The following is a 16,058-nucleotide window of genomic DNA, read 5'->3' as shown; positions in this document are numbered from 1 at the left end:
ACTAAGGCATTCAGCACTGCAGTCTATAATGATGTGGGGATTTATTACCATTGCAGAAATGTAGATGCTGAATAATGTACTGTATCTGCAGAGCCAAGGAAAGTTTCCCAAACAAAACAGCTTAGATGTATTTTTCCCACATGTTCCACGAAAACATAGAGAAAATCCATCTGGCAAACTTGTGAATGACACAGCCACAAACATTAGAAGCAATGTAAAGTAGCTAGAAAGAAGGGAGTGGGATTTGAGAGTTAAAAGTAATCTCCAATGTTTTGATAGCTGGGCTCCATCCTGAGAATAACTCAGCAAAATTTTTAAGGTAAACAACAGAGCCAGGAGCAAGATAGTTTAGCTTTCCCTATGCCTTACAATAACAACTCTGACATGGAAACCAAGACACTCTTTGGAATATATACAGCAATGTGATTTCTATTGGCTTGGCTCATAATCAAGGTTAATTGCCTGTTCCCTAAAGTCAAAGCATTGTTAAGAATTTCAAAATTTTCTTGTTGTGCATATTTGGACTATTCAACTTAAAGGACATCTGATTTTTTTTTATCAACAGCAGCTGCACCATCATCAAAACCATAGCCATTATTTCTCCTGTTCCCCTGCCCCCCCCAAAAAAAGCAGGACACTGGCAAATGTTTCGCCTGGAGAACAACAAAGCAAAAAACTCTGTTCCCTCTCATGCCAAAAAACCTGAACTCTAAATAGATGATTAATTATGCTTTCTGTGACATACAATTATTTTGTTGTATGCAGAAATAATGTTTATTTTATTAATAATAAAATGATTTGAAAATCTCTACTCAAACTAAACATAGTCCCAAAGGTGATATTAAAAATTAAACTATATAAATCATAACGAACAAATTAGCATAGTAAATGAAAAGAAGAGATTTACAAACTAGACAACCTGTGACCTCTTGTATCATCATTTCTATTGTGCAATCATTTCATAGATATTTTTTACCTAAACAGATCAACAGAATGACCACCGGCAGGCAAAAAGCAATGGGAGTGGGAATGATTTTCAGCTTCTTCCCCACTGATTGTTTGTGGGGAGCATGCAGGGAAAAAGTCAATGGGGAAGCCAGCAGGGAAGGTTAAATGTTGCTTGAGTAGGATTTCCCTGAGTTCTTTTGTGTTTATATTGCACCAGCCATTCATACACCTCCAGGAACCCTCCCTGACCCATGCAACATCCTCACACTCCTTTCCCAATTTGCACTGCACCTTCAAGCACCTTCCATGACCACCATGCAACTTGAGTACCCTTCACACCCTTGTGCATCCTCCCTGATCCCCGCCATGCTTCTTATCCCATCAACCTTCACTGCACTTCTTGCACACCTCCTTGTTCCCTTCTCCATCCCAGGAGCAGCCACTTATCTGCCCACTGGCTTGGTGTTGCAATTTCCTGCTGGCTTCCCCACTGACTTTGCTTGGGAGAAACCAGCAGGTAATGTCAGTGATCAGAACAGAGTTTAGATTTCCTGCTGGTTTCCCCATCAACATGTGGGAAGCTGCCAGATAGCACTGGAAATTACAATCAGTAATCATTGCAGTATAGCAGCAATGAAGTGGTTTCAACTTTTCCAAATTTCAATTAGCAATAGGTCCTGGATTTGGGATGCATTCTGTAAGTTAGCCCATTTGAGGTACCTTTATTTAAAAAATGTTGCCCTATGATGTACTGTTTTGCACAACTGAATGTTACAAAAGACAAGAGATTTTAAAAATATATAGATAATATATAGATAAATCATGTTTTAAGCCATATCTAAAACTAAACAAGGAAAGAGACAAAGTAAGCCTTTGAGAAGTCAATAGCATGAATAAAGTGCTCTGTCACATGTTCCTTCCATGATAACCTCTTTTCTGGGTGGGACAAATTAAGAAATTCAAAGAACACCTTAAGCTTATATGGGAATAGGCAGAGCTTCAATAGCTATATTCTTATCTCAAACAGCTTCATGTGCCGTTTGCCACAGTGACTGGACATGATTAAACTTGAACCATATGGAGGCATCCATCAAAGGCATTCTGCTGCAGAGGCAGATCAGAAATATTTTACAACATATACACTTCAAACTTAATAGTACACAATGCTGCCCAATTTATTGGGATATGAAGCAGAAAATCCCAATAGCAACTGCCTGCTCCAAGGAAAAACACAGTAGATGAAATGTAGTAATCGAAAATCTGCTGACATTTCAAGAGCCTAAATTGGTTCCTGAGGCATTGAACTCACTTTACTCAATGGATATGAACATTTTTTTTCCACTCCTGACTGATCATTTCTCCCAATATGAAGCATTCTACCTCCTTTTAATACTCATGTAATCATCCTCAACATGAATATTGTTGTAATGTAATTAATTGCAATGTAACATTCATTATCAATAGAGGGATTTCTTCAGTCTTTCTTGATAACTAATGGTTTTGGTTATGGAGCAGTCTTATGGGTTATATGTTATATTTATGTGTAGAAAGATGGCATTTACCCCTAATGTTTGGAAGAGTGTTTGTTATAATTCTTTACAAAGGGAAAGGTAACAATAATGTATTCAAAAACTACCAGAGGATTAGTTTCTTAGGTGTGTCTGGAAAGGTTCTAGCAGAATTCTGACTGAAACAGTATGAAAGGTAACCATTAATAATATCTGTAATAATAATAATAATAATAATAATAATAATAATAATAATAATAATAATAATAATAATAATAACAACAACAACAACAACAACAACAACAACAATGCAATGCAACTTTGGGTCAGACAAGGGGCACCCAGCCCACAGGCTAGGATTCCTGCCATGCAATTTCCAACATTGGTCACTTATCAATGCAACTCACACTGTCTAGTACAGACATGTCAAACACAAGGCCCGGGGGCCGGATCCGGCCCACGAAGTGGTTTCATGCGGCCCGTGAAGCCATCCTGGAAACAGTGAGGGAACGGCCCCCACTGCCTTGGCCCTGGCCCAAAGACCCTCCTTCTGCCAGAGACCCTCAGATCTGTCCCACTCCTGCCCAGGCCCCCATAGGCACCCTTGATGCGAACGATGTAGAGCTGGCCATGCTCACCCAGTAGGCCATATGCACTCTAGCCACGCCCACCCAGTAGGCCATGCCCACTCTGGCCATACCCACCCGGCCCCTTGAGGGCAACCGCAATGCTGATGCGGCCCCCAATGAAATTGAGTTTGACACCCCTGGTCTAGTAGGCTGAAGTCTTTACTTACTTAAGGGGAAGCGTAGCCCCATTCAGCACAAGTTGTACACCATTTCCTAGTCTCAGGAATTATCAACAGACAATTGTATCAAGGTTCACTTTCAATTTAATTGTCCTTTAATGTATTCAGACACTAATGCAGCACTTCCACAACTTGTTAGCCACAATGCATAGTGCTAAAAAGAAAGAAGAAATAAATGTGTTGCTTACCATTTATGCTTCCAACGTAGCAATAGACATCATAAGTTTCATTAGGAAGGCGATATCCATAGGATCTGACTCCTTCTTTTCCCATCATGTCCCCATAACAGCCAGCTCTAGGTTGCCTAATAGGATATCTGCAGTACAGTAAGTGAAATAAAGTAAAGTAAATGAATAATAGAGAACAACATGTTATCTTGCTACCATAAATGTAATCAAGCTATTAGATACACCATCAAAAAGCCACTTGATCATCTCACCTAACAGTTTGATCAGCCAACCAGCCAGCATCACATTGCTCAAATCCATCTTCATATGCAGCTTTCAGTTGTTCAGGATTTGCAATCATAGCACCATTCTCCAAACAGGTGTCCTGAGCCTGTTTGAAATTCATAGTGTACCTACTGGTAGCCGCACGATAGTGAAACACAACACCTGCAAAGATAATAAACTTATATTGCATCAACTTTTATTTAAAACTAAATTATCCTAGGCAGTGAGGTCAGAAAGAGCATTCAGAAAGGTTTTCAGATTGTATTCTATGCCCCTATTAACAGTACAAAGATTTTTTATAACTATCTTTTGCTCAGTTTAGAAATCTGCAAGCTACAGAAACCATCATTATTCAATTTTTTTTTGCATCACAGTTCTGTATTTTTCCAATAGCCTCTGGCCTATATGGAAATAAAACTGAAGACTTCATGCAAAATAAATTGTCAGTTCTTTGCCTTCTATTCTATACTGCAAGATAAAAAGACTTCTAAAGGAATATGAGAGTCATGTAGAATTATTACAGTTATATAAAAGTCTGACAACAACTATTTGGGTCCTTGTCTGAGGAACAAAGCAGTGAAGAGTAGAGCAAATATCTTCCAGACATATTTCTATTCTTCTGTTTAAAAAAAAAATTGAAAAGGACAAAACAGTGGCTAAATCGCTTATATAGAGATTGTGGCTTTAATCAGAATTTTAAAATATGACCAAGTATCCCATTCTTTTCTTTTGCATTTTTCATCATTATTTTGAGTGTATTTTTAACATAGGAAGCATCAAGAGTTCTAAATTAATGGAAGGTTTAGCTCATAACATTTCACTGTAATGAAAGAAGATACCAAAAATGTTCACATAAGTATATAATTAATCTATATTGCTATTAGTCGGCTAAGATTTCTTAACAGTATTTGGAGAGTCTAGATTCCACCATGTTCTTATTGTGAGAAAAAGACAAATATATGTTAGAAATATATGTACTGCTGTGGAATTTCCCATACAGTATATTGTATCATTGTTTATTTTGCTGTTAGCACAGTAACTCCTACACTTGCAACGGCACAATGTTGCTATTTTTTGTATTGAAATACGGTATGTATACCTGCAACTATGCCATAACTCTTTCAAGTGACTTCTTTGCAAGACACAAGCTTTGTGTCACTAAAGTTTGAAGGTTTTAGACTCAGTGGGTCCCAGATTCACTCCAGCAATAAAAGAGCTTGATCCATTCTCACCAAGCCTAGTGTCAGCTACTTGGACACAATAGACCATAACATTTCCTGTCTCAGTTAATGAACTGGAAAATGGTTTCAAATGCACTTTAGTCGTAAATAGATGAAGCTATTGATCTACCCAGCATACTTCTTTATTTTTCTTAAAATGTAATAACCTGATTTAGTTTCATGACTTATTTCTTCTCACAAATTCACAGGTTGTTGCAAACTAAGTTCAGAGATCTTCACAGCTGTATAGACAGATTAATTAGAACAATGGGGTTTTTTTCCTTTCTCAATCATCACAAGACAAGGTCATTTCAAAGGATCTATCTTTTTAAAATCAAAAATAAAGTGTAAAGCATTGCAACAGGAAAACAAAGAATTAAATATAAAAAATGGAAACACTTTATATTTTGATAAATTATATCTTGATAAATCATAAGCACATATATTTAAGTATAAATTTCACTCATTTTAGCAATTTGGTAAGTTTATTTTTAAATAAATATTCAGCAGTTTGATACTGTGATAACAGAAAGTGATAAAAAGGCTTAAAGTTTGATTAAAACAACTGTTTTTATTCTGTTATCCAGGAATCCCTGGTGCCCATGAAGGTACTTCAAGTAAGTGCTGTCACTAAAAAATTTTAAAAAGTTGTTGAAACCTTACGAGGCTACCAAAACTTACTTACTTACTTCTTGAAAGACTTCAGAAAAAATGTCTTCATATTTTTAGATTTGGCAATGTTGCCAAATATTAAACTGCTACAGTCATCATTAATAGTAGTATTAAGACACAGGAATAGGCTGAATCACTTTTATATGTGATTAGCAAACTTTAAATTGCTATATTATCATTGCAAATTACGTAGCAGCCCTCAAAATTTGCAATGATAATGTAGCAATTCAAAGTTTGCTGATCACATATAAAAGTGATTCAGCCTATTCCTGTGTCTTAATACTACTAGATTTAGAACTGTCCAGTACATTAAACTTGTTTATATTAGAAGTACTGTAGGATAAATCCCATAAGGATATATGGTAGGAAGAATTGTTGAAACATTTCCAGTAGCTAACTAGTGTTTGCTATGGCCTAAAATTCCCTATTAACTCAGATGATTTAAAGACTTTATGATCCCCACCACCATGGGACAAGTACATTTAACATAAATACAAGAACGTGTGTCTGTTTCCAGCTTTTGAAATTTCTGGACAAACCATGCCAGCTTTTTTCTCTTAGCTTCTCTTCATTATAAAAGAAAAAAATCTGGTAATCTTTTGATTGGTAAGAAAAGTTAGTACCTGAGTTTGGTTTTAATTGGAGATGGTCTTTTTTAATTATGCATTTTTAGATTACAAACTTGTGACTCCTAGGATAACAGACATAATTTTCTGATATGCAGTAATCAGATAATGGATTTCTCACTCAGCATAAACTCCCCTTCATCCTTTTGCATTTTTTGAGGAAAAAGTGCTGAAGGCATATGAATTCAATGGAAATTTGAGAATGGAATCCCAAATATGTTTAGGCAGTAGCCCTAAAAGTTGGCTGATCTATAAAATCAAGCAATTCTAATCTCTATATTCATGTCATGAAAACATTTATTTATTTATTTATTTATTTATTTATTTATTTATTTATTTATTTATTTATTTATATTGATTGATTGATTGATTGATTGGGTTGAACTCTGCTTTATTGATGTACAAAGTGGCTTCTGACAATCCATCTCTTAGCAGCAGGTAACATATTATTTATTTAATCCCATTTATATCCCGCCCTTCTCCGAAGACTCAGGGCGGCTTACAATCTAAGCACAAATCAATGTGCTTAGCAATAGCCTTCATTCTATGTATATGCCTGCTTATTAGGGCTTTCAGGGGGGGCCCCAAGCGGCATTTTTACAAAGTCAGCTTATTGCCCCCAACAATCTGGGTCCTCATTTTACCTACCTCGGAAGGATGGAAGGCTGAGTCAACCTTGAGCCTGGTGGGATGCGAACCTGCACTAGTTGCAGGCAGCTGGTGTTACTTAAGGAGGCATTAGCCCACTGCTCCACCAAGGCTCTTTTAAAGAACTTCCCTGTATTTATCCTTTCATAAGAGCTCCCTTCCACAAAGTTCAAAGTCTCCACCAAATGTTGGCTTCACATAAAGTGCAAATATATCAAATTAGCACCATGAGTGCAGTAATACAGCATTTTCAGCAGATGTATTGCATCATTGGCTCCTATTCATTTGATGTCTAAATGTCTTAGATCCTTTACACATCTTCCAAGCAGGATCTACAATATATACGCATCTTCAATTTATTGATAAAAAGATAAAAAGGAGCAACAGATAGGATGGATGTTTCACAGAAGATAAAATGGAGAATGCAAAGAAATTTATGTCCTTGGAAAGCAATAGAGATGTTCTGTTCATTGTACAAATATTCAAGGTGAGAATCTTTTGCACTTATAGAATAATGTGATTCCAAAAGAAACATGATATGAACGCATAAAAATCTAAAGATGGTTCATAGTGCAAAGGAAGTTAAAGAAAGATAAATTGAGATAGAAAATGGAGACAGAAGAAATAGATGACTATAACATATGCAGGAGATGGTCAGTACACAGAAGCATATCATGGAGATTCAAGTTTAGCAGATTTGGAATAAGAAGGAAAAAAGTAATCTATTGAGAAAGGAAAGAGGAACTAAACATGGAACACACAAAGAAAAAAAGAGATTGATTCATTAGCAACAATATTTTGAATACAGACTTCATATCAAGTGTTTAGCACTATGCACCTCTAAGTTAAATTGTTTTCTCAGCATAAAAGTAAAGAAGTACACATTTCAAACTTTTATAAATAGTTTAAAAATGACACAGAATGTCTATGCACTAAATCACATTTTAAAAATTCCTATGGGCTAATTATCCCTATTTTAGCAGCATATAAAGAAAATAAGGAAACAATCAGCAACAAAGGACTTTTCCCAAATTGAAAAAAGGGAGATATTTGCTTTTTATCTTCTGTCTCCCTTTTCCAATATCCATTTTCTCTTTTTGCTACTTAATCTTTCCCACGTGCTGCTAATTCAAATACAAGGAGCCAGATTTCCATGAAAACAGCCCATCTCCTTATATTTGTCAGGGAGACACAGAAAGGTTGATATATTGCTGACATTCTGACTTAATGAGGTTGTAAAAAAGAAAAGAAAAGCTATACATAAAGATGTCACCTGCCACCCCCTGGCAGTCTAGACCTGCACAAATCTTTTGAAGTTGTCCTGAAAGTCTTGAGTTTCCAAAGGACAGTTATTTTAACGTTTGAAGGCCAGATTAACTGTTGCAACTCATGGGAGGGCATGGTTGATTTAAGCTGCTCTCTTAATTGGTGAAGATGGGAAAGAAATTAGCTTTGAGATTCAATGCATCTAAACAGGAAACATAACAAGGGATATACATAATTTCTACTGACTATGCCAATTGGACTTAATGGAAGTCCTCAAAGACAGCAGAGGGAAAGGTCTGATAAATCATATTCTTACTGACCCTAAGTAAAACCATGAGAAAGAAAAATGGCATAAAATATTGCTGCCAAATTAGTATTTCTCTGTGGTGAATATTAAAATTTCAATTCATTTTTATTTGATAACTGTAATTTAAATTTCACAAAGTAATGCAATAGTATGGTAAATGGAATTCTCACCATCAACTGCCAGTGAAACAATGTCTTGGGTATCTTCAATTCCATACATTACATCACAGCGATAAATCCCAGCATCACTTGCACGTAACTTCACCATAGTTAATGATGCATCACCAATGTCTTCTGGATGGCTTGGAACTGACACTCTTCCCTTGTAGCCTTGTCCAATCTTTATATTCCCATTCTGGGCCACCAATACTGTAGTTTCTTTGAGATCTTTTCCACCTTTGTCCTGTTCAATCTTTGACCACTTAATCCGGAGAAACTCACTTATGTTGTGATAGCTTGGAGGCAAAGTCGGCAGAGTTGAAAAAAAGCATGGGAGGGAAGCTCTTCCAGAGAGTGAGCCTTTCACTGGTGGACTTTTCTCCACTTTAACTGAAAGAAATAACAGTGTATAACTGAGCTAGTGAAAGTTGATTGACATTCAATGCACAAAGCAGGGATAGTAAGATTAGCCTTTCTCTTTGCAACTCAAAGCAGTGTAAGTGAGAAAGAAATTATAGACATGAAATTCTGATTTTATCATTATAAACTTAAAATCATAAATAAATGTAAGATTATGAAGGTTTCAGGAAAATACACCTTTGATTCTAAGCACGGGTTCAAATCACATTTCAAAACTTTTCTAGGATGAGATGAAGTCAACATTCAACAAAGAATATTCAAACTGATAATGGAGTTCTGGAGATGGCAAGCAGAATATGTGCAGGTAGTCCTTGACTTGTGATTGTTTAACAATAGTTCAAAGTCAGGGTTTGGAAAAAGTGACTTACAACCTGTACTCACACCTACAATCTGTCATTGCCTAATCACAGTTCAGGCAGTTGGCACCTGGCTTGCATTTAAGACTGGTTGCCGACGCCTGCAGTCACATGGTCATGATTTGCTATTCTCTTTTGCTGATTTCCAACTGGGAAAGTTAGATGTGCTTAATAGCAACCATAGTCATAAAATTGACTCTGACTTGACTTATGACAGAAATGCTGGCCCCAGTTGTAGTTGAGGACTCCCTTGTACAACCTCACCATTTTTTTCTTTAAAAATCGTACCATGAGAATGGCCAACATTTATTTTAATATACATTTAAAAAAGAAAAGATTACATGACTAAAGACCTTCCCTTAAACTTTTCCCATAGCTATAGTCACTATAGTGGCTGGATGGAGTCACTGAAGCAGTAGGTGTGAGCTTAAATGGACTCCAGAAGATGGTAGAGGACAGGAAGGCCTGGAGGAACGTTGTCCATAGGGTCGCGATGGGTCGCACATGACTTCGCAGCTAACAACAACATAGTCACTGCCACTCGAAACACATCCACTCTTTAGCAAGGGAAAAGATTTTTATTGGTATCCTGATAGAATGCTTGAACTGCAAATGGACAAGCTTATCCAAATGGTGTATCATGAAGAGAACTGCCCATATAGCTTTACTTTAAGCCAGGGGTGTCAAACTCAATTTCATTGAGGGCCGCATCAGCATTGCGGTTGCCCTCAAGGGGCCGGGTGGGTGTGGCCTGGGTGGGCGTGGCCTACTGGGTGGGCGTGGCTAGAGTGCGTATGGCCTACTGGGTGGGCATGGCCAGCTCTACATCGTTCGCATCAAGGGTGCCTATGGGGGCCTGGGCAGGAGTGGGACAGATCTGAGGGTCTCTGGCAGAAGGAGGGTCTCTGGGCCAGGGCCAAGGCAGTGGGGGCCGTTCCCTCACTTTTTCCAGGATGGTTTCGCGGGCCGCATGAAACCACTTCGCGGGCCGGATCTGGCCCCCGGGCCTTGTGTTTGACATGTCTGCTTTAAGCAGTCACTGAAGTAGATCAGGGCTGGGCAATCCCCAGGTTGTATTATTCCCCTTACCCAACCCTGCCCACCCATCAATTCCAGGCATTTTGTTGTTGTTTCTGGGATTTTTGAAGATTCTAATGGCAAAATTCAGTGGCAAAATGAGAGTTTCTAATTTATGACTTTCTCCCCTATTTTAAAAATCAAGGAAGCCCTAAAATAACCTCTTACAGGTTTCATAGATCTATTTTGAGTTTAACTTGCTGATTCCCTGACCCAAAGTTTAAGCCGTGCTCTAGTGGCATCATCACATCACTGCAAGGGCAAAACAAGGCAGTTCCAAGTTCATTTTGCATGGTGAACCTAATCACATAAATTTCTAAGTTAAAAAAGTATCATTATATTAACAATGGAAACTTCCAGTTTCTTTATATGGGATGCTTCTATACAAAGGAATTTTAAAAATGTATTAATTGGTGTTTCCTGGCCGCATTCATTTAAATAGATTAAATTACTCCAACACATAGTGGAAGAATATAATATATTTATATTATATTCTGCTCAATCATATCTGATTCTCTTTAAGCCTCCTTTAAAAGGGCTAATGCTAATGATATGCATAGAGATTCCATATGAGAAATAATCCCGTTCATGTTGCCAGCATGTTTCTAATGGAAGGTTTAGGTGCATGTTTGGAACTAATCTGTGCAGAACTCTTGTGTATACTTTAATCATGGCAAGATCTAACTCTCCTTCGTGATTTCAACATAAGAGAAGACCATTGGAATTCAATGATCCCAATAAAAATTTATCATTTGGCTTTTTCTTCACTCTGAACAGCTGGCTTGGTAAAAATCCATTCCATTTATCCTGTCGCATAAATCCAATATTAAATGTAAGGCGTGAAGGACATTTGCCAAAAGCAAGTGAAAAAAAATTAGCCGGTAAGATCTATGGACCAAGAGTTGGTTTATGTTACAGCAAAATAAATGATGGAGTAATTCTATGCAAGAGTTAATTCATATTTACCATGTATCCTAGGAAAAAAGGAACGTTTTCTTTCTTTTCAGAAAAATATTTCAGACAGCCAGTTGTTCCCTTTTAATTATTTCCTTTCTAACCTCAGGGCTTAACGTATCACTCAAATAAAATATTCCTCAGTAGTTTGGAAGGAAGGAAGGAGGGGAAAAATAAAATTTATGGATGGTTCCTACACGATTAAAGAACTTTTACCATCATTTATATCTCTGCAGCTGCAAACACTTTACAGTAGACTGTTTCCATCCAATATTAGTATATGGCTAAGGATAGCGCTGGCTACTGTTCATATAACCTGCTTGCTGTGCATCTGGAACAGGAACTACATATTTGCTAGATCTACCAATCCTTAATCCCTCATGAATTTATTCAATGTGGTTTGGCAGATTAAGATATAAAAGCAGTCTCTGCCCTTTTCTTTTAATTAATTGAGAATAATTGAGAAACATACATATCTATAAATAATTCCTGACTACAGCACAAAATGAACACTGCTTATTTGCGAACATTATTTCTTTTCTTTTTTTAATTCTATGCTTAGAAATACAGAATACATGAGAAATATAACTTTTATTAGACTAATACATTGATTAATTAAAAGAATATTTATTCATATATATTAAATGTTGAGGAAGGGAATTAAAAGAAAGTTACTATGAATCTTCCACCCAATGAATGAGGAAAGATACTGCAAAGTTATGCACATGGCATCCATTGTTGGAGGGTGTCAAAAAAAGTCAAAATGATGGCTATAATCATGCAGTAGTCAGTCACCTTTTTTTTAACTTTTTTGACATCTTCTTCCCTTGTAGCTTTGCCAGATTATGCTGTCCCAAAATACTTGTTTAAGTGAAGGGTAACATATTGTCTTCTCCAAGAACAGGAAAAACATCGCAAACCGAGTCATATTTTAATACTAGCAACAGAATAGTAATTTACACTGCATTTGAAGGTTGCAGGGTCATATATGACTCACAATGTTTAATGATAACTGACATGATTAAACATAATGTGACATAATATCATAATACAATTGCCTGTTACATAACATGGAGCTTTGTCCCTTCAATTCCTCTTAGCAGCTGCCTCCTTCTGCCAGATATGATCTGCAAAAACAGCACCATCACTCAGCAGCCATTTTGTTGCTAGGGTTGTCCAGTTCTGCAGTCCAGATCTATTATCCCTAATATGGCCAGTCTGTAGTGTTAGTAATAAGCACTTTTCTAACATTGTAAGATGTTGGTCTGAGAAAAATGGAAGACCAATTCTGTAGAGGATAGGCAGAACAAGGATGGATGGATGGATGGATGGATGGATGGAAGGAAGGAAGGAAGGAAGGAAGGAAGGAAGGAAGGAAGGAAGGAAGGAAGGAAGGAAGGAAGGAAGGAAGGAAGGAAGGAAGGAAGGAAGGAAGGAAGGAAGGAAGGAATAAGCAGGTTCTACTTCTTCCCAGCTTAGGTGACGTGATGTCTGACCTGTGCTATTTAAAAACACTGTCACTAAATGTAACTCTACAGCTTCCCTTTGGAATGAAAAGCAATAATAGGAGCATAATGTGCAGAATACATGATTAAAAAATATATGTGGGAATCCAGACAAGCTTCTCCTCATGATCATGGGCAAGTTGGAATCTTAAACTATATCAAATTTTTAATTAAAGCCATTAATCTCAAAATGAATCTGTATTAACTGTAAATGATATCTCTCCAAATGAAAGTGTGTTGAGGAAGCAAGGTAACATCAGAATAGTCCCTTTTTACCCAGAAAATGGTTGTATATCTGCATCACACCAAAACACATGTCAAAGGAGATTCCCTGGCAGGTCCTGGAGGAGAAAAGAGAAAGCCAAAGCTTGCAAAATTACATCATGGGGACTCTAGAGCAGTGTTTTTCAACCACTGTTCCGCGGCACACTAGTGTGCCGCGAGATGTTGCCTGGTGTGCCGTGGGAAAAATTGAAAAAACACTGACCTAGGAGACAGCGGTGAGAGGAGGAGGAGGAGGAGGAACAGCCGCGGGCGGAGCGGCGCTGCAAGACTCTCTGGCGGGGAGCGCTGGTCACCGGAGCCTTGGCTAAGCTGACGGCCCTACTTCGCTGGAAGCAAAAGCCCGGGAAAAGAAGTGGGCTCGACCTCTCTAGGCACCAGGGCTCCACGGCAGCGTAGCTCCGCCCCCTTCTCTGGCTTCGGAAGGTCTCTTGCTGAAGAGAGAGAAGCTGGGGAGAGGCGACCGGCTCGTTTATCGGAAGAGGACGGACGGGCGGCTAGCCCAGCTCGCCTGAGCTGTCGCGTGGTTGGTTGCCTGCAACGTTCGAAAAAGCTCTTCTTCCCCAGCACGCGCCACTTACTCCTTACTCCCCGCGCGGCTGAGGATGCGAGACTCCCGCCTGGTCGGCTGCCTGGCTCCGCTTTCTTTGCTCGCCATGACCCCTCGCCCCAGCCCGAAATAGAGGGATCTGACCGCTTCGCTCTTGGAGGCTTCGCTTGCGTCTGAAAAATTACACGGCTGATTTTTTTTTAACCTGTCCTTTTGATGCGTTGCATAATAAAATGTCCTTTGGACCAAAGCAATTAAAAACCTTTGGGGTTTCCCCCGCCCCCTCTGGAGTGAAATGCTTTTGATGGTAAAGGTGAGAAAGAAAGAAAAAAGGAAGGGAAAAAAGGAGAAAGGGGGAAGGGGAAAAGGGAGGGAGAAAGAAAAAAAAGGAGAATAGAAAAGAAAGAGAGAGAGAGAGGAAGGGAGGAAGGAAGGAAGGAAAAAAAGCAGGAAGAAAAATTAAAAAGAAATGCAAGTAGCTTCCAGTTTCCACAAGAAGTAGAAAGCAAGAAATTGAGAGAGGGAGGGAAAGAAAGTGGGAGAGAGAAAGGCAGGAAGGAAGATAAAGAAAGAAAAGAGAGGGAGGGAAGGAAGGAAGGAAGAAAAGAAGAGAAAAAAGAAAATACAGAAAGATAAATTAAAAAGAAATGCAAGCTTTCCTTTTCCTTCACAGCAAAAACAAACAAACAAAAGCCCCAAAATAAAATAAAATGAAATAAAGAGGCTAATAATAATAATAATAAGAAGAAGTTGGAAGGGACCTTGGAGGTCATCTAGTCCAACCCCTTGAGAACACAGGCCATCCTCGACTTACGACCGTTCGTGTAGCGACCGTGGGGAGGTCCAACGGTGAGGAAAACGGTGGAGTGCCTCGTGATTTTTTTCATGAAACAAGTGTGCCTTTGCCCAAAAAAGGTTGAAAAACACTGCTCTAGAGCATATAAATTCTCCTCAAGTTATGACTACTGGAATTATGACCACTGGAACTAGAAATTCAGTCACTACATGATGGTGTTATTAAACAAGTCACCATTATATGACTGTAGCCAGTTGTATATTACCATAGTCTTAAAGAATCACATGCTTGTTAAGCGAATCATACAGTCTTTAAATGAATCCAATTGACTTAACTTGTTGGGAACAAGCTGGGAAGGTCACAAATCACAATTATGTGACTGCAAGACGCTGCAAGCATGTGAGCGGGTTGCCAAGTGCCGAAACTGTGATCAGTTATTGTGGAGGATAATGCAGCAGTCGTAACTTTTGAGAATGGGTCATAAGTCACTTTTTCTAAGAACCGCTGTAAAATTGAACTGTCATTAAACAACTGGTTGTAAGTCAAGGACTACAAGAGTAGGAAATAAGAATATAGGGAACACAGTTAATTGAACTGCTTCTGTTCAACAGGAGCTGCTGACAGGCTAAGTGAAATGCTTTCTGAGAGCCAGAAAGCTACTATTTCAGTCATTTGAAATCATGCTAAAATAATATCTAATCAGGCTAAAATAATATCAATTCATGCTAAAATAATATCCAAGGCAAGTGGAAACACTGATAACAATAGATCAGAAGCTGAGGAAGTAAAATCACTCTGACTGGTCTGAAAGGTAACCTTGGAAAGCCAGACCACTGCAGAAAGCTCATTTAACAGCAGGTCTGCAAGGAAATTGCTCCATCGGAGTGTGAATTAATAATTGAAGCTACTGAAAATGACTGCATAAGAGACAAGAGTTAGGAGCCTCAGCAGATTTTTCCCTTGGATTATAAAGAACATTTTTATAAGATGCAAGTTTACTTATATCTGGACCACTGACATATAATCAGCAGTTATGGGCTCTGACTTTTAACCTACATGGAAATATCAAATGAGGGGGAAAAAACACAAGGGAGGAGGACAACCCAACAATAATTGCTGATGATGAAGAAGAAATATCCAATGACTGTTGATTAATATGATTCAGAACTAAAGAACTGTCTGTCATCAGCGTAATTTGCGTTGCTTGATCTGATTAACATCAAGGTCAAAGAACCTTTCTTATTCATCTACCCTGAGCCACATACATTGATCTGAATTTTAAATAATCTTGCATTTCTAGCTTCAAATAATCTATTTATGAGATTATGAAGTTCTACATTTCGAGACTACTGATGCTGGGGAAAGATGGTGTTTTTTTAAAAAAGTAAGCAGAAAAGGGTTAACAGTTTTACAAAATAAGCAATGAAGGAGCAAATTAAAAGAAAATTTTTTCTCTGTACTAGTGCTAAACCATTGCCATGAAAAAATGACAACCAGCTCAAATG

At 38.1% G+C, this 16,058-nt stretch overlaps 1 protein-coding gene across 1 annotated transcript in view; it reads right to left on the bottom strand.

Annotated features, from left to right (window-relative positions):
* Window positions 1-16,058, bottom strand: part of VCAN (versican) — a gene marked incomplete at its 5' end in the record, with an annotated part of 83,469 nt that overhangs the window by 61,072 nt on the left and 6,339 nt on the right. Inside the window, 3 exons of the mRNA XM_081321118.1 lie at window positions 3,453-3,580; window positions 3,704-3,878; window positions 8,626-9,003. Of these exons, the coding sequence (XP_081177244.1) occupies window positions 3,453-3,580; window positions 3,704-3,878; window positions 8,626-9,003 (681 nt within the window). The remainder of the gene's footprint in view (window positions 1-3,452; window positions 3,581-3,703; window positions 3,879-8,625; window positions 9,004-16,058) is intronic.

The sequence above is a fragment of the Vipera berus genome, assembly GCF_964194415.1.
Source record: "Vipera berus genome assembly, chromosome: 2".
Lineage (NCBI taxonomy): Eukaryota > Metazoa > Chordata > Lepidosauria > Squamata > Viperidae > Vipera > Vipera berus.
The sequence above is the reverse complement of the archived record's forward strand: the minus strand, read 5'-3'. Positions and strand labels throughout refer to the sequence as shown.